The sequence below is a fragment of the Sinohyriopsis cumingii genome, chromosome 14 (genome assembly GCF_028554795.1).
Source record: "Sinohyriopsis cumingii isolate HCF-2022 chromosome 14, ASM2855479v2, whole genome shotgun sequence".
NCBI lineage: Eukaryota > Metazoa > Mollusca > Bivalvia > Unionida > Unionidae > Sinohyriopsis > Sinohyriopsis cumingii.
In genome coordinates, this window is record NC_142974.1 from 6,167,826 (window position 1) to 6,188,372 (window position 20,547).

Here is a 20,547-nt window from a genome sequence, read left to right on the forward strand (position 1 = left end):
CATACATACATATAATTCAAGGAAACATATATGTCAGTCAAATTATTTGGTTATCCACTATTCTATCACTAACAGGTTTAATACCAACCAGATATACTTGCATTTGATGAAAATATATGTATAGTATGTACGCAGTATCAATGATATACTGCTCGGTGCATACATGTTTCATTAAAAGGAAACTCTGCAAGCCTCATTTCTTTAAAATGAAAAATGTATGCATCTCGTGGTATATATATATATATATATATATATATATATATATATATATATATATATATATATATATATATATATATATATATATATATGTGTGTGTGTGTGTGTGTGTGTGTGTGTGTGTGTGTGTGTGTGTGTGTGATTATCCCTTAATGTTATACTCATACTCAGATTTGAGTGGTAAATCCCAATTAACAATATGATGACAGTTATTTATACATTACTTATGAAAAGCCTGGGTGTGATTGATGATAATGAATTACCATTTTTTGAAGGGAATCATTCATAAACATCAGTCAGGATTATTAACATTAGGGACATGATTGCTAACATTAGAGTCAGGATTGTTAACATTAGGGACAGGATTGTTAACATCAGAGTCAGGATTGCTAACATTAGATACAGGACTGTTAACATTAGGGACAGAAATGTTAACATTACAGTCAGGATTGTTAACATTAGGGACAGGATTGTTAACATTAGAGTCAGGATTGCTAACATTAGGGACAGAATTGTTAACATTAGAGTCAGGATTGTTAACATTAGTGACGGGATTGTTAACATTAGGGACAGGATTGCTAACAATAGAGTCAGTATTGTTTAAATTAGAGTCAGGATTGTTAACATTAGGGACAGGATTGTTTAAATTAGAGTCAGGATTGTTAACATTAGAGACAGGATTGTTAACATTAGGGACAGGATTGTTAACATTAGGGACAGGATTGTTTACATTAGGGACAGGATTGTTAACATTAGTGACAGGATTGTTTACATTAGGGACAGGATTGTTTACATTAGGGACAGGATTGTTTACATTGGGACAAGATTGTTAACATTAGGGACAGGATTTTTTACATTAGGGACAGGATTGTTAACATTAGGGACAGGATTGTTTACATTAAGGACAGGATATTTATCATTATGGATAGGATTGTTAACATTAGGACAGGATTGTTAACATTAGGGACAGGATTGTTAACATTAGGGACAGGATTGTTTACATTAGTCAGCACTGTAAGTATTTTATTGATAATTGCTTGACATTATATAAATCCAGGACATTTCTCAGAACCTCTGTCAAGCATAGGTGATAGAGAGAAAAGGGAATCAATATGATTATCATATACCTCCACAGCTACAATACATCAAATTGTAAAGACAGCAATTCTGACAATGCATCCCACAAAACTTGCAATTTGTATATCTTTATGTGGCATGAAGCATGGATGATTTATGAGGTGTGGTTTCTAATGTCAGATAATTGCATATGCTACACTAAATCAAGCAAAGTAAGTGAGAAGAAATATTCGTGTGATATTTAACAACTTAAACGTTCAAATGTGTTTAGTAATTATTTGCATTCATAGATATGGCGACTGAGGAAGAACATCGAAGCTTGCTAAGGGAGATTGAGGCAATGAAAGCAATAGGGAGTCATCCCAACATTGTCACCATAATCGGATATTGCACATGTCCCACTGTATGTCTAGTGATGGACTACTGTCCTTTTGGAGACCTTAGAAATTACCTGATAAAGTATAGAGAAAAGGTATTATATAATAAAATGTATTTATATGGCTGAATGGTGAAGTTATGTACTCCTATCACAAACATACAATTGTGCGCGCATATATATATATATATATATATATATATATATATATATATATATATATATATATATATATATATGTGTGTGTGTGTGTGTGTGTGTGTGTGTGTGTGTGTGTGTGTGTGTGTGTGTGTGTTTACTTGAATCACAGCTGGCCTAATTATGAGGTTTCTTACAATAGGGAAAGATTAAGTAATGATGCTGATTTTTTGTCAAGTTGATATTTGAATTATGACACTTTTTGCAGGATACATGTGTGTCTTTGTGTTGAATTTACACATTGAAGCTTTACATGTGTGTATTTGTGTTGAATTTACACATCGAAGCTTTACTTGTGTGTATTTGTGTTGAATTTACACATTGAAGCTTTACTTGAAGCCAAATAATAAATTACAATATCAGTAGCATATAAAACTCTTATTAATACAATGGGAAACTATTATCTATTATATTATCTTGGAATTTCTTTATCGCAAGCATAGGTTTACATCAACGCTTTTTAGCTGCGAGTCAACTAACCACAACAAAATTACAAATCTAAACAATTAACCACCCATCCTCAATTAACAGTTATGTTTTATGTGCAACTTTTTAAATCTTTTTCAGAGTTTGACTATATATATATATATATATATATATATATATATATATATATATATATATATATATATATATATATATATATATATATATATCTGTGTGTGTGTGTGTATTTTACATGCTTTTTAATTTCTTGTGTTGAAACATCAAAATGAATAAGCATATGACAACTGGCTTGAAGTGAAATGAGAAATAGATTTCCTAGCTGTAAAGCTGCTCATCGTGATCTGTCTTAAGAAAAAATGACAGTGCAAACAATGGGCTATTAAAATACTCATGCTTTATCCGATAAGAAAACAAATTATATATAACAAGCAGTGAATACGCGCAATAGTCATTGCTTGGGGAAAATAAATTTCTGAAATTTTGTTTTCGATGCTATTTAATATCACGGATATGATCTCTTTCGAACTCAACGAAAATAAATATTATTCATACGACTCTATAGTCTTAAAATGTAGTATAGGGACAGAAAAGGCAAAACCAACAAGTTTTTGTAAACTACAGATAATTCAGCTCTCCAAGTTATGAATTGAAAATTTAAGAGGACCTTATAGTATTAAGTTCCATCACAATTCCGAACGTATATTGTGTTTTGAATGAATTCCAGTATTGAATGTGATGATGTGCCAATAGTCTTGGATGAGCTGACATGCCATCATCCTCGAAGCATCACAACTTTATAATCCAAAATGTCCTTAAATAAATTCACAATAATCCCTAAATAGTGATTTAATCTGATATGTTAAACTCAATTTGCAACTGACTACAACGAAAAGAGTGATATATCAAAATAAGAATGAATAATTATGATTTAACAACCTAACATAAAACCTAACACAAACCTGGATGATCAGGATGTGGGTCATTTCCCCATAAAATTCGTACACACGTGTCTTTCTAGAACATGCTAAGGTCAAAAAAGGCCATGTAAACACGTGTATAAATATTATCTTAAAGTATAAACCCACAATCATGGACAAAAGTTGACTATGCAATATGTTACTTATAAATGATCACTACAACCTATAAAGCATGGATGAAAACTAAACACATAATACAGATATACATAACACTGTGTTTTAAATGCATTTTTTTACAAATCCTATCTTTACCTCATTTCACTTATTGTACTGGCAAAGACTGAATTACAATGTTCACATTAGCTTGTTGCAGTAACTGATTTCAGGTCCATGGAAAAACTTTCACGCCAGTGAGATATTTACACACCCATCTGAATATGTCTGGTTGCCTTGAGAGTGGAATAAGTCAAGCAAGTGAATCTACAGGTAAACTGTCAGAACAATTTTCACCAATATAAAAAATGGGAATTGTCATGTTCTCGTTTCTTGTTATGATACCCTTGTTTGAACAAGCGGGAAATGTACAGGCTTAACATTGTCAACCGCTTTTGCACCTGTATGTTCTTCCTATTCAGGCTGTAATCACTATATTATCACATTTATTTACATCGATCTTGCACTGCAAATGCATTTAGGTATAAAATTTCGTCTGGCACCACAAACTGTGTCGCTGTGATCAACCTTTAATGAATTATTAGAGCTAGTTTAAAAAGTCAATTCCTGGCTTCATTTGCAAAACCTTTTGCATATAATGCCAACACATTGACAATGGGAAGACTTTAATGGATAACGATGTGTCGCAATTTAAACTTGGTCATAGTAAATAAGCTTCCAGGAGTTATTAAAACATGCTTAAAAGCCATGTTTGTGTTCACAACTCCAGTTTAAGCTGCATTGGCATAAATATTTCAATGAAGGTGAGCCACACGCCACAAATGAGCAGTTGTATCCTAATTTACAGGATGTATTCAGTGTTATTTTCAAGCTTTGTCCTAATGTCAATACCATTTTTACCTTCATCACCAATTTTGCAATGCACTACATCTTAGGAATAATGTGTCACACACCAAACCACAGTTGTTGTAACCTTCTACTGAAGTTTCTTCCAAAATATATCTATTGAAACTCAGGTCTTAAATTTGTAAGTAATTGTCTTTAAAATTTATTTAACCTTATGCAAGAAAACTTGGGTTATCGTGTGAGTGCTTGTTCAATGTCAACTCTAGTAACTCAGCTTGTAATTGTATCTTCCATGATTCTGGTACAATTAGCATTGTTTCATTTGTTATCTATTCTGCTATGATATAATGTTGGGTTTCATATTACGTGGAATTCAATTTTGTGACGTACCGTAGCTCAGAGCCATGTAATTTCGCTATGTTTAATCAACAACCCCTCTGTTTGAGGATGTGACTTCAGGGGAGATCTTTGTTAACATTAAACTTGATGACAAAAAATTATCATACCGTGCGTAATTATCTTACCGTTTTATTTTCACAAAAATACGTCATTACAGTTCGGAAAACTGGACATATACTCAACAAAGAAACGAAAAACTTGAGTACTGCGAGCACATGACCTTGAGCCCACACATAAAAATATGAACTACTACAATTAAAGTTTTGATGCAAGAAGCGTTTATATTTCGCAGATTGTGATATAATTTTAACATGCTTGAATAGTATATGTATTTATGGAGTCCGGTTATGGTATCGTACTGTACGTTGTCAAAGACCTGACATTTTTTGGTTGAAAATAACAAAAATCTAAAACTTAGGTTGAATATACCTGCAAAGGGAACATTAATTCGTCACATATATTTTTTCTTGGTGGCGTCATATAACTGTATTTTGCAGATAATGCTTCTTCTGTGAATACATCTATGGACATAACAGCAAATCTTCCCTCAGTGAATGTGCCGGTGAAAACAACAGATAATGGTGCGTTTCAATTTTGATCTCTGTTTAACATGCTTTTTATTTATATACTCTATTCCAGTGTTATAAATATGTTACCTCATCAATAGGTTTCATCATGACGTTATGTATGTATGCATGTATGTATGTATGTATGTATGTATGTATGTATGTATGTATGTATGTAACATTTTTTAAACAAAGTAGCAAGAACTTGGATGTTGGTTTAGTATCGTTCAAACTGTAAGCGTCGTCGATATTTTTATTCTGAATGGGACAGAACCCTGGTTCCGGTTGATAACAATGTTCTTAACTCAGTGTCAATTTATCGATTAGAGTTGAAATTTTAACTCCCATTTTGATTATTCTCAAATAAGAAATAAGATGAAAATAGTCTGGGAATTAATAATGTAATGCTGTCAGAATTAATGATTTTCCAAAACCAAAAACACGTCACAGCATTAAGGATTCCTGCTACTGTAAAATGGCATTATGTGGAAAAAGTGATGAAAATATATCTACAAAATATAATTGCCAGTTCTTGAAATTAAACAAATCCATTTTATAGTAGATCCACCAAAGTTCATAGCTACGATAAAGTTTGACATATGGAAACCGCGCACTTTTGCGAATAAAAATATGTTTACAACATTGTTGTTGTCTATGTGGTTCACATCTGCTGTCATTGACAATAAAAGTGACAATCGATATTTGTGTTTCAGATGACGCATCAACAGATACGGAGACTAAAGATGTGATTGACGAAGTACAACTTTTGTCTTTTGCAAGGCAAATAGCAACTGGAATGGTATACTACTACTACTACTACTACTACTACTAATAATAATAATAATAATAATAATAATAAAGATATTCCCTTTGACATGAAACATATCGCTACAGTTACTACAAGCATCGCATCGCTGAAATATGTTTTGCCTTTCAACAGAACCTAAACCAGGGCCTACTCTGCTGGAGTAAAATATACAAGTGTGCATGCAATACTTGTGTAAAACTAGAATGCACAAGATTATTTCACAGGACTACAATAAGACTCCGGTAAACTAGACATGTACAAGATTATTTCACTGGACTACAATAAGACTCTGGTAAACTAGACATGCACAAGATTATTTCACAGGACTACATACAAACTCCGGTAAACTAGACATGCACAAGATTATTTCACTGGACTACAATAAGACTCTGGTAAACTAGACATGCACAAGATTATTTCACAGGACTACATACAAACTCCGGTAAACTAGACATGCACAAGATTATTTCACTGGACTACAATAAGACTCTGGTAAACTAGACATGCACAAGATTATTTCACAGGACTACATACAAACTCCGGTAAACTAGACATGCACAAGATTATTTCACTGGACTACAATAAGACTCTGGTAAACTAGACATGCACAAGATTATTTCACAGGACTGCATACAAACTCTGGTAAACTAGACATGCACAAGATTTTTTCAAAGGACTACATGCAAACTCCGGTAAACTAGACATGCACAAGATTATTTCACGGAACTAAAATAAGACTCTGGTAAACTAGACATGCACAAGACTGTTTCACAGGACTACGTACAAACTCCGGTAAACTAGACATGCACAAGACTATTTCACCACGTGCAAAGTGCGGAACACTAGAAATGAACAAGATGATTTTACAGGACAACGCTTGCATGCCAATATCTGGCTTTAAGCCCTCTTGTGGAGCTACGTTTTTCATCGGAATGAATATTTAATTTCTGACGTCATCTATCAGTTGATATTTGTGTGGAACAGTATGATAGGGAATGTTCTTCCGCCTACGTAAATCGTATTTTCAGTATCACAATTTGTGTTATCAGACATCTGTACGCTTATTTTACCAAATAATGTATTTATTATTTTATTAATAATGTCTATATTATTATTACATCTGTTATCTAAGTGGGTATATATAGAATTTTGGAATTTGGAAAACCCATGCTTAGGGTATAGGTGAATCGCGCCAGTTTAAAAGCTAAATCTTATAGGTGCAAAACTCAGCATTCATTTTTTTTTAATGTCACGTGGTTTAAAATCAAGCAGAGTCGAATTATAACCTACAAAAACTCAGAATGTATTTGGATGTAATGATCTAAATTTTCTAAATATATCAGAACTGGTTAATTATTTTTAATCTTGAATTCAAAGTATTATGTCAAACATTCAGAGCACATAATTCCTGACGATGCTTTAGCTCGAATTCGACGTGTTATACCAAACATCCAGAACAAATAACTCATGACGGTGATTTAGCTCGAATTCGATGTGTTATACCAAACTTTCAGAGCACATAACTCGTGACGGTGATTTAGCTCGAATTCGACGTATTATACCAAACATTCAGAGCAGATACCTCATGATGGCAATTTAGCTCGAATTCGAAGTGTTATGTCAAATGATCAAAAAATAAGCAGCTTTGAATAAATGTTTTTTTTTTTATATAAAATTCTAGACAACATTAAGTGCTACTGGGATATCTCCCTAATGATGTGTTCTGTCGTGGATCTCGTAGATTGTCTTCTTTTATGAAATTATTCAGCGGGAGGGGGCGCCAGGGCAATTCTACTTGAAATAAAACCTGTATGTATGTATGTATGTGTGTGTGTGTGTGTGTGTGTGTATGTATTGTTTTGTATTGTATATATATATGTGTGTGTGTGTATGTATGTATGTATTTATGTAGATATTTAATGGCACATAAACGCATTATTCATAGCTAAATAGTGCCGAGTAAGTTTAGGTAGCCACATAAAGGTATACAAAGAAAGATAAAGGCAAATATGGATAAAATATACAGAAAACATTCTATGTTTTTTTTTTTTTAAATAATGAAACGCACTCGCTTGAAAGTCCAAGACCTTCTCAGCTGGATGATCATCACGGGACGCATCCAGGGCAAATGGTTGCCTTTCATTAGTCGAGTCTTAGAAGACTCAGGAAAGTACATCAGATCCATTCAACATCAAATAACTGCAGGATTCCATTCCTAAGCAAAAACCTTAAACAAGTCAATAGGTCCACACAAAAAGGTGCAAACTACTTAATTTAATGTACCAAGTGCTCTTGTTTTTAGAAGCTAGTGATTTACAATTTTAATATGCGTAAATATTACATTTGTTGCCTTAGTCCGGTTTTGATGTGTTGCGATCTATAGTTCCGGTATAATGTTTACAATCCGTTTCCGATGTCTGCAGTCCGGTTATGATGTTTATAGTGTCCAGTTATCATGTTTATATATTTCGTTTAATATATTCATTGAGTTGATTTATGTTGTTTTGACATACGTTGTCATAATCGGAGCATTTCAAAAAAATAAAAATATGACTGCGAGATAGTTGAAAATGCCGCAGATAATCACTTATTTTCGCATGATACGGTCATACAAATTTGTTAATCCTTTCACTACATATATGGCCATCACAGATAATGGCGACTTGCAATCTGATCTGTGTTTAGCATGGTATATATATATATATATATATATATATATATATATATATATATATATATATATATATATATATATATTAATTTATGTATGTTCCTAATGACTTCCAGGAATATTTAGCCTCCACAGGGTTTGTACACAGAGATCTTGCGGCTAGGAATATTTTGGTCAGTCACAAGAATCACGTGAAAATATCCGATTTCGGACTGACACGTGACATCTCCGATCGCGGTTGTTACCAACCTACATCTGGTAGACGGGTGCCTTACAAGTGGATGGCTATCGAAGCACTGTCCCACCAATATTTCACAGTTAAAAGTGATGTGTAAGTCCTAATAAATTTGCTTCCCTTGCCCAGATACATACAGATAAAAGGTTCTATTTAGTTAAAATGTTGTCTCGTTTTTTTAAATTTATTTTGGTTGTCTGCTTGAAATCCATTTATGTATATAATACAGTTCTACGCTCTAAGTTAAATTAAAGCAGGTTTTTTTTTTAGTTTTGTGCTTTCACACTTTGAGGAATGCTTCAAGTCAGAGTCTTTTAGTCCAATATTCCGGTATTCATAATGTAATTCGAGCTTGAATATCCAGACTGGCTATATAAAGTACTGAGTATGATTTCTCTAAACTGTCATTTTGCCTAAAAGCCAGATTTCATGATTAAGAAACACATCAAAATAGTACAGCCATCTCTCTTAGCCTGAGATTAAATACCTTGTAATGTTTCAAATGACGCCCGGTATTAAAGAAATGAGTATATCGAGTTTTATTTGCAATACACGTTATAATTTAAAAAATGTATTAAATTTGTACACTTTATCATATTCCATCTGTAGGTACCATACACCTTATGACCTGAGACTGATTGCGCATGCCATTCTTAGCTTTATATTTTCATTATGACATGGCACAAATCTCAAGCTAAAAGTCTTGGATTTACTGTCCCTGTCCCAGTTTCACCGATGTATGTCTTCCAAAATTAGTCTGAAGCTATTTGATTGGTCATTTTTAAACCTTATTTACATTTCAGCCAAACAGGTTAAAAGACTCTAGACATAAGTCAACGTCATGGTCATTTAAGCTTATATTACGTTCCACAGATTTTGCAAATATTCACTTCTTCGTACGTATGTCGTCTCCTTGAGCTGCAGGCTTTGTCTTTAAAGATGCTATATAATGGAATGTGACATCTTTCATCTTTTATAGTCCACAACGAAATACTCTGTTAGAATATCTGGTGGTTTTACCGCATTTCATTTCAAGACGGACTTATTATTCGCCCGTTGAAGTCCAACTCGTAGAATAGCCAATTGCTTCAAAATTAGCCGCAATTTTGTATGTTTCCCGGGCCACTGTTCTGACAAAAGAAGTTACGTATGTCTTTAATGATATGTCAGATTTACTATTCTTTCTTCTTCTTTGTCTTGCCAAAGTTTAATGCAAAACCTAACGGGTTACATTTGTTTAATTTCGTCCCTAAATTTGATATGTATTTACGTTCAAAAACTGTGAATTTGCTCTGTGAGCAGTGTCGCATTTTACTACCGAATGACTAAATAAAACTGAATCTTTTCAACATAACGTTTCTGAAATCTTATATTACACTGTCGGATCCCATAATTGTAAATGTTGTAGCTAACATTATATTTAGTAATTAAAACCTGTACAAAATGCGAAGCTGTGTAGCGGACTTATGTTGTCATAAACCAATAAAAGCACTGGTTTATAGCGCATTGATTAAAGCTAAAGTAATAAGTTTCCAAAGAAAATCGACAAAATGCAGCTATCTATCAGTATTATGTTTCATCCCAAGGTGGTCCTTTGGGGTTGTCGTCTGGGAGATCATGACCTTCGGAGGCTCGCCCTACCCGAGTGTTCCCAATAAGGACCTTCTAAAACTCATGTTGACTGGTTACCGAATGGAAAAGCCTGAAAACTGCACTCCAGAACTGTAGGTATTTTTAAAAAAATTTGTTTACTGGTTGGTTGGTTTGTTTATCTGTTTGCTCTTTGTTCATTTTATGAAGGATATTTAGTACCGAATTAATTGGAGTAAAGTGTCTTGTCTATAGGCAATGAATTTATCGTAGTAAAGTGTCTTGTCTGTAAGCATCTAATTTATCGGAGCAAAGTGTCTTGTCTGTATGCACCGAATTTATCGGAGGGAGGTGTCTTGTTTATAGACATCGACTTTATCGGAGTGAAGTGTCTTTGTCTATCTGCATCAAATTTATCGGGGTAGAGTTTCTTGTCTATGGGCAACGATTTTATCGGAGTGAAGTGTCTTGTCTGCAGGCATCAACTTTATCGGAGTAAATTATCTTGTTTATGGCATCGACTTTATTGGAGTGAAGTGTCTTGTCTATTGGCATCGACTTTATCGGAGTAAAGTGTCTTGTCAATAGGCATTGACTTTATCCGAGTAAAGTATGTTGACTATAAGCGTCGACTTTATCGGAGTGAAGTGTCTTGTCTATGGGCATCGACTTCATCGGAGTAAAGTGTCTCGCTATGGGTATTAAATTTATCGAAGTAGAGTGTCTTGTCGATAGGCAACGATTTTATGGGAGTAAAGTGTCTTGTCGATATGCATGGACTTTATCGGAGTAAAGTATCTTGTCTACAGACATGCCTTGGCGGCTTCTCTGAACATGATTCCAAACCGCAACCCACTCTTTGCAACTCAGGCGTTCTAACCGCAAACCCCTTCCAGGTATTACTGCATTAGTTGATGGCAGATATTTATTGCTTCGTAATGTAGTCTATATAAAGAAAACCATTTAACGTGTTTTCTTTGAATTTTCTTGGAGATTTGCTGACCAACGATAAATGTTCCTTGCATTCGACATAAAGTAGTAATTGAGCTTCAACAATAACTGTAACGTCCTTATTTTCAGGGTTGACCAAAGTTTGTACGTCTTGTCCGCAATTAAACACGAATCCAGGTTTAAAAAAAAACAAGCGTACGGACACTGTTTGACTCCGTTACAAGGAAAAAATGTCATCCCCAAAAATCTAATGTCGCCGTAATAATTTTCTACATCTTCTCGTAAAATCATCTCCTAAACAATAAAATGGGAAAATATTTAATTTCCAATTGTCTAGCTACATTTTGAAAGTTGATTTAGGTCTTAACCAAAGCGAATACAACTCCGCAAAAACAGATCATTCAATACACTCAATACACTCAATACATTCAATACACTCAATACACTCAATACACGCAATACACGCAATACACGCAATACATTCAATACACTCAATACACTCAATACACGCAATACACGCAATACAAGCAATACACTCAATACATTCAATACACTCAATACACTCAATACATTCAATACACTCAATACACTCAATACACGCAATACACGCAATACACTCAATACACGCAATACACTCAATACACGCAATACATTCAATGCACTCAATACACTCAATACACGCAATACACTCAATACACTCAATACACCCAATACACTTCTAAAGATATTATCGACACGATATGTGCATGGTCACTAAACATAATTAGGACGACATCGTTGATTTCTTTGAAATACGTTTAACAAAAACATTAGAGCACACCACACACAAAAAAAAATCTGCGCTCGTTCAATGATAAGGGTTTGATCTGACGGCGATGGCCCCGTTGTATGCTAAAGTATCTATTTCCGTGTTATGAGCGGTGGTTGGTTATCTTTTAGACGAAGCCTTTCGGGACAATGAAAAGGATCGTTCATTCTAGAAGGACGTCAATACTGCTTCACTTGTCCGTATGAAAGGTCGAAAATTGACGTCATTCCAATCCAAGAGGTGGATGAAACTCCACTGTTAGTATGGGCCTTGGTAACCTCACCTACCGTCAAATCCTAGTTATACTATGACGATTGACTTGCTTTGAGTTACAATCTTTGATGAATAAATCAGACTTGTCAAAAACTGAAAAATCACAAGCTCTCTCACAATTATTGCAACATCAGTCACTTCACTAGAAAGTGGTAGACAGCAACATTCACTTGTTGAAGAACCTTCGAGAATCTGACAAAACATAAAGAAACGTACGATAACAGTTGGACAAAAATAATACTAGATTTACGAACTAAATATATCATGGGACGCCAGTGCCAGATTAAATGTGAATGTGTATGAAATTAGATGTCCTGAAAGATATTACATTCAGCGTCGACGTACCGTCGATACAAAGGTCGGACGTTATGTACCAGACCTGTTGAACGTAATTTCACCCACAATAATTAGTTCGATCTTGCATGACTCTGAAGCCAAATGATAAATGGGTACCGATATCACACGTGCAATTTCCTAATTGATGGCGTTCCTTCGTAAACGTATGCGTGAACAAAACCAAAAATAAACCAAACCTTGCTTCCTTGGTATGTGCTATGTTATGTATGACTGTGTATGTGCGTATGTACTAAAAAGCCTGACTTTGTGTATGCGTCATGGTGTGTTGGATAGTAAAAAAATGAGCTACCCCGTTTACTTTGTATGTGTAATGCTATGTTGGAGAGTAATTCTAAATATATAAGTCAGCCTGTCATTACCTAGCTTGAATAGCAAACGATTATCTGTAACTAGGTAGAGAACTTATTGGTCAAGACAAAATGTGTCACAATCTTTGTGTGTACAAATGAATATGGTTTTTTTCAGTCAAAAATGTTCTCCTTTAATACTTCTGTCCACGCAGTCATCCTCATGTTAAATTCCCATTGGGAGCCACAAACTGCTGATGTTAAATTGCCATAGGACACCATACCATCCCGCACATGTTTAATTTCATAAGGGTCATACAATGGTTCATTAATGAAAATTTCCTTTGAGGCCTGCATGGACACCACACCGCTAATGTTATATTTCTGCAGGATCTCATAGTGTCTCCCTGAAATGGTAATACCTGTTAGGCACCACACTAAACCAAGACCGCTAAATTTAAAGTTACAATATGTCTCCATACCGCCTCAAATTCTCTGTAATGTTGATTACCATGCATACTAATACCAGACCCAGACAGCTTTTGTTATTCCAAATTTGCAATTATGATTTAGCATATATCTTTGTCCTGTCTCCTTATACCATTCATGCAACAATTTCAACACAGATAGTACCTAATTAGATTTTGTGTGTACGTTTGTTTTAAATATTTTAATGCTGTGAATATGTTCATAATTAACACAAGTAAATAATCTTGGTACATCTTGAATTTATAGTTTATGCGGTGGTTTTCAACAATACTGTAGAAAGAAAGAAGGAAATTATACGGAATTCAATTAGTGTATTGACGCCCTGAATGACAAACAGGGGAAACGTTATGTAAATGTGTATATTTTGATATCCAAGTGTCCTGTATTCATTTATTGCTAATTTACAGAAAGAATAAAATGGTGACAAACTCGCTTTCTTGACATTTTTAGGTTGGAAGCGTCAGATTTAGATAAGATTTATTTCCTACAAATACACTTATATTACACGCTAATTTTGTGACATGGCTGCATTGCTTTAAAAAATTATTTGAAACTTCATACGGAGGCAAAGTGAACATGACGGTATAATTGTTTCTTAAATTATTTATTTTTTCATCATTCGGGCAAAACTAAAGTATGTGATATAATTCCTCCAATTTGACTGGAAATTATAGCATTGTTCATGTTCTGTCACCAAAGTTATGTTAAGTTCCAATACGTCTCCATACCGACTCAGATTCACTGTAATGTTGATTACAGTCTATCGTGACCAAACAAAACCTGGGAAATTTCTTAACTATTTTCTATGGACAAGAGTTTGATTTTTCCATTGACTATGACACATACGGATGTGATGTCTAATACATTGGGGTTCGTGGTTTGGTCAATAGTAAGAAAATATACTACATGGTTGACTCTGAAGGCAGCCGATTTTAAATTGCATTATTATCAACAGTTTACATATGCAGTTGAAAATCTAGATACAGATGAGTTAGACAGTCTGTTTTAATTCCAACGTGTGCATACAATGATTAGGGGGGCCCCGAGTGGCCGAGTGGTCTAAAGCGCTCGCCGTTACGGATCACTGCCATCTCACCTCTGTCTTCGTGGGTTCGAGTCTCGGGTTCGGCCTATGTGGGTATGTGAGAAAGCTTGCCAGTAGCTTGTCGTGGGTCGGTGGTTCTTTCCGGGGTTTTCCCGGGTTCTTCCTCCACCATTAATACTGGCCGCCATGTATAGCCTATCGTGTGCTGAAAAATGGCGTTAAACCCTACAACAACAACAACTAATGATTAGGTTCTGTATTTCCATATTAATGGTGAATGGGTCTCAAACTTTATCATATTTCACCATGGATGCATACAAGTTATACACTTTCTCCAGACCCGTTTTATGAGATATTAGAAGTACTGTTTTAAACATTGTGTAACATGGATGGATTTTATGAGAAATCAGAGATAATGTTTCAAATATTGTGAAACATAGATAGATTTTATGAGATATTAGAAGTACTGTCTTAAACATTATGTAATTTGGATGGATTTTATTAGATATTAGAAGTAAATTTTTAAACATTGTGTAACATGGACGGATTTTATGAGACATCAGAAGTGCTATTTAAACACTGTTTAACATGGATGGATTTTATAAGATACTAGAAGTAATGTTATAAACATTGTGTAACACTGACGAATCCTATGAGATAAATTAGACGTACTGTTTTAAACAATGTATAACATGGATGGATTTTATGTGATCTCAGAAGTACTATTTTAAACCATGGATGGATTTTATGAGATAGTAGAAGTAGAGTTTTAAATATTATATAACATGAATATAGATTATGGCAATTAGTTGTCACATTTATTAATTTTCTAAAGTCAAATATATTGTGTAAAAATGTACTTAAATTGAATATAGATGATAATGTTGAGATTAACAACAAGTGTACTAATAGCTAAATCTCAATGCCTTTCTTGTCAAAAACTTCTTGATAGGATACTGGTTTCTTAAGCTATCTCATCTTTAACCAAACATGGCACATGAAGGCATTCTTCTAACCTGTACCTGAATGCACAACACACATGACAATATCGTACTCCTTTTTTCACTTTATTTTTAATTTTGAGTAAACGAAAATAAAAATGTCATCTTTTAGCGTGAAATGATTGGTACGAGACAATTATAATCCGTGGCGTTTCCTGGGTATTATCCAGTACAAGGACCTTGAAAATGTCATGACATATTACAGAAGGAAATAGTTTCTAGGCAAATAGAAAAATGTCGCTTATAAGGCTCCAACACGAATGTAGCTTTACTGTACCACTGTCCATCCATTCGGATAAAGTTTGCCTTTAGAACAGTTTCTCGGTCACTTGATGGGACATCGTGTTTCATGAACACGCTTAAAACTTTAACATTTTAAAGGATTAATTACGTCATGAATCTTTATATCTATTACGTTCTTCATTAACAGCCGCAGCGAAGCGATTTCCATTCATGCATAGTGTGTAATTGCAAGTGATTCCCATTCATGCATAGTGTGTAATTGCAAGAGATTTTCGTTCATGCATAGTGTGTAAATGAAAGTGATTCCCATTCATGCATAGTGTGTAATTTCAAGAGATTTTCATTCATGCATAGTGTGTAATTGCAAGTGATTCCCATTCATGCATAGTGTGTAATTGCTAGAGATTTTCGTTCATGCATAGTGTGTAATTGCAAGTGATTTTCATTCATGCATAGTGTGTAATTGCAAGTGATTCCCATTCATGCATAGTGTGTAAATGCTAGAGATTTTCGTTTATGCATAGTGTGTAATTGCAAGTGATTCCCATTCACGCATAGTGTGTAATTGCAAGTGTTTCCTGTCCATGCATAGTGTGTAATTTCAAGAGGTTTTCATTCATGCATAGTGTGTAATTTCAAGAGATTTTCGTTCATGCATAGTGTGGAATTGCAAGTGATTCCCATTCATGCATAGTGTGTAATTGCAAGAGATTTTCATTCATGCAAAGTGTGTAATTGCAAGAGATTTTCGTTCATGCATAGTGTGTAATTACAAGAGATTTTCATTTATGCATGGTGTGTAATTGCAAGAGATTTTCATTCATGCATAGTGTGTAATTGCAAGCGATTTCCATTCATGCATAGTGTGTAATTGCAAGCGATTCCCTTTTATGCATAGTATGTAATTGCAATATATTTTCATTCATGCATAGTGTGTAATTGCAAGCGATTCCCATTTATGCATAGTGTGTAATTGCAAGAGATGTTCATTCATGCATAGTGTCTAATTGCAAGCGATTCCGATTCATTCACAGTGTGTAATTGCAAGAGATGTTCATTCATGCATAGTGTGTAATTGCAAGCGATTCCCATTCATGAATAGGGTGTAATTGCTAGCGATTTCCATTCATGCATAGTGTGTAATTGCAAGAGATGTTCATTCATGCATAGTGTCTAATTGCAAGCGATTCCGATTCATTCACAGTGTGTAATTGCAAGAGATGTTCATTCATGCATAGTGTGTAATTGCAAGCGATTCCGATTCATTCACAGTGTGTAATTGCAAGAGATGTTCATTCATGCATAGTGTGTAATTGCAAGCGATTTCCATTCATTCACAGTGTGTAATTGCAAGAGATGTTCATTCATGCATAGTGTGTAATTGCAAGCGATTCCGATTCATTCACAGTGTGTAATTGCAAGAGATTTTCATTCATGCATACTGTGTAATTGCAAGCGATTTCCATTCATTCACAGTGTGTAATTGCATGCGATTTCCATTCATTCACAGTGTGTAATTGCAAGAGATTCCCATTCATGCATAGTGTGTAATTGCAAGAGATTTTCATTCATGCATAGTGTGTAATTGCAAGCGATTTCCATTCATGCATAGTGTGTAATTGCAAGCGATTTCCATTCATGCATAGTGTGTAATTGCAAGCGATTTCCATTCATTCACAGTGTGTAATTGCATGCGATTTCCATGCATGCAAACTGTAATTGTTTTTAAAGCTTCATGAATTCATTAATTCTGTAAAAGAATAATAAACAAAAATATATATTTAAATATTGTTTATAAATACTGTCCAAAATACAAGAAGGTCGCGTGAATACACAAGAATTTCCTTTTGGCGGTAGAAACTAGATATAAACAAGAATATCTTGTTCGCTCCGACATAGTATGTGATTTTGTCCAGTCTATGTAAATGTTACAAAAGCTTTCTAGAAATCTGCAATAATTTATATATGAAAGAAACCTTACAGGCTGTAGTTATTGTTTCAGATACCAAATACTATTGTCGTGTTGGCATCCTATCCCGGACTGTCGACCAACATTCAGTCAGCTGAGAGAAAACATAGAAAACATGATGGAAACAGAAATATCATGCACAGAGTACCCTGTCGCGGTCAGCGGTGATGTCTTCCCGAATGATTCTCTACCAAGGTACGTTCCATAAAGTCTTGTTTTTACAAGGTAAAATTATTTTAGTGTACGGTTTATAAAGAGAACACGTATTTCTTCTCTCCCAAACAATTTTGCATGGTATGCCTATGATACCGTGAATGCTGTAGGAGACTTCTACAAATAAATCATAGCTCTCAATTAACATATAATATATCTCCTATAATTAGAATACACTTTCTGAGCGAATCTATGCAGTCATGTTACAGAGACTAATCTTTAGACAAAGATCGGAAATGTATGTACTAGAAATTAAATCAAATTTGTACTTCATCAAGCAGACCCTTCCGATGCTTAGAGAATAACCTTTGGCTTCCCTGGGTCCCAAATCAATTAATAATATTAGTAACAATAAATAGCTCTATTTTGCTTACTTTCACATGATTCGTGTCCTTTGTTTTGCAGCACGAGGTTTTGGGAATCTGGTAGACAAAGGACTGAATCTCACAATAGTAACGAATCGGTTATTCCAGACTCAAATAAAGTTTCATGCCAGAAAGGAGATCTTAATGTAAATTTGGGGAATGCAGAGGAGTCAGTTTTGATTCCATGCTCTACAGAGAACTACAATGTAATAGTCCCATCCTTCGACATGAAATTACCTTCATCCGCTGAAGTTACATTATATCACAGGTATTCATCGGAAGAGGAAGGCGTTGCAGATCATGAGGTACTTGAAACTGACGATGTTTGTAGCGAGCACAGTGCAATGATGAGCGCCATCTCTGATAGCTACTTGAATGTGAACAACTCGTGCAATCACAAGGCATCAGCAAGAGATCAGAACAAACATGTATGCATTGCCAGCCAGACTGAAGGCTTACAAAGTAAAGCTTCAGTGAAAAATATCTTTAATGAATTAATAAGCAGAAACGAAAATTCGAGATCACGTTTAAAGTTATGTAATTTAAAATGTCGGTTTCATTCTTTAAATGCATCAGATGTTGTGTACAAAGTCAAAGGAGAAGAGATAATAATTCCGTTAGCTGAGGACAATTGCTGATAATTTTGATGAAAGATAAATTATTTTTTTCAAGTGCCAAGTAAATTGTGCCTTCATTTATCCATTCTGCACAGAAGTACAAGAAAGTTGTCTTTGAAAAATCCATAATTGCTGGTGAATATTTTCTAAAATAAACTTTGATTCATGATGTCTTGTAGATGTTTGAATACTTAGAGAGCTGATGATAATTGAACAAATTTCACATACAATAACAATGGAAATTTATGTATACATATACTTTTCTTATAGGTTACTGCATTTGCATGGGAAAATATGAACGAGTTTTCGGGATGGAAATACTGCACGACCTCGGGAATGCGATATATCCATCCGACAAAACGAATTCATATTTTCCCATACAAATGCAGTCATGATTTTTATTATATGCTCATATTTGTTTAACTACCCAAGGCTTAATAATAAAATACATTACAAGAAACAGTTTATTTGATTTATGCTTTATTCCAAAATAAATTCATAACCGTAGATTCTTCAACACGCAATAGCATTATTCATACGCACATAGCTCCACCCACCGACCTTTTAACTTCATAGCGTACCGTGCGCTCAGGCACTCATTTGAAAAAGAAATCCCATTTAGCTCTATCTAAATTTGAAATTTAAAGTCATATTATGAATGACTGTGCCATTGAACAAAGTTCCCAGCTAGTCTGGAATGGAGGAATTTAGTTTTTCTGTCAATCCAGCTAAATTCTGAATATCTCCTTTTGGTTGTTTTTGCGCACGATGTACATGCGACATGAGGGACTGGCGTTGACGACAAGCTGCATAACTGTTCCTGTTCTGCCATTGATATTTTGAAAGCGTAAGCTGGAAAAATATGAAAGTTTTTCAAGCTAAAGAAAATGCTGGATTCAACATTGTTTTATAGAGAACAATTTTTTGTTTTGTTTTGGAGTGCGGTAATACTTTGTAATGCGTTCTTTTGCATACCAGGACCCAGCAGCGTGGAATGAATTGCCCACTGAACATAGACACAAAGACACGGTGATCCAATTCAAGAGTGCTCTCAAAACTCACTTATTTTGACTGCAAGAACAAACTTAAAGACCTAATAATGTTTCCTACCTTAAATATTCTCAGCATGTGTTTTATGTTTTCTAATTTCATGGTGTTTGTGTTTGTAATCATATCATTATATATGTTTTTGTCTTATAGGTCTTGTCTAATGTTGTCAAGCGCTTAGAGCTTCTAAAGATTAGGCGCTATATAAAGTCCTGATTATTATTATTATCATTATTATTATTATTATTATTATTATCAATGTGATTTCGATTCCAAAAATGTAGTCTGGATTATAGTCCTACATATTACAGTATATTTCCGCGATGTGGATCATTATATGGAAAAAAAGTTAATTCTTA

At 34.4% G+C, this 20,547-nt stretch overlaps 1 protein-coding gene across 1 annotated transcript in view; it reads left to right on the forward strand.

Annotated features, from left to right (window-relative positions):
* The window catches only part of LOC149783140 (tyrosine-protein kinase receptor torso-like), a 66,756-nt gene extending 47,155 nt beyond the window's left edge, over nucleotides 1-19,601 (forward strand). Inside the window, exons 14-21 of the mRNA XM_089931368.1 lie at nucleotides 1,587-1,768; nucleotides 3,621-3,720; nucleotides 5,151-5,234; nucleotides 5,933-6,018; nucleotides 8,815-9,029; nucleotides 10,520-10,657; nucleotides 17,980-18,141; nucleotides 18,565-19,601. Coding sequence (XP_089787494.1) covers nucleotides 1,587-1,768; nucleotides 3,621-3,720; nucleotides 5,151-5,234; nucleotides 5,933-6,018; nucleotides 8,815-9,029; nucleotides 10,520-10,657; nucleotides 17,980-18,141; nucleotides 18,565-19,162 — 1,565 coding nt within the window. The 3' untranslated portion in view covers nucleotides 19,163-19,601. The remainder of the gene's footprint in view (nucleotides 1-1,586; nucleotides 1,769-3,620; nucleotides 3,721-5,150; nucleotides 5,235-5,932; nucleotides 6,019-8,814; nucleotides 9,030-10,519; nucleotides 10,658-17,979; nucleotides 18,142-18,564) is intronic.
* Nucleotides 19,602-20,547: the final 946 nt, after the last annotated feature.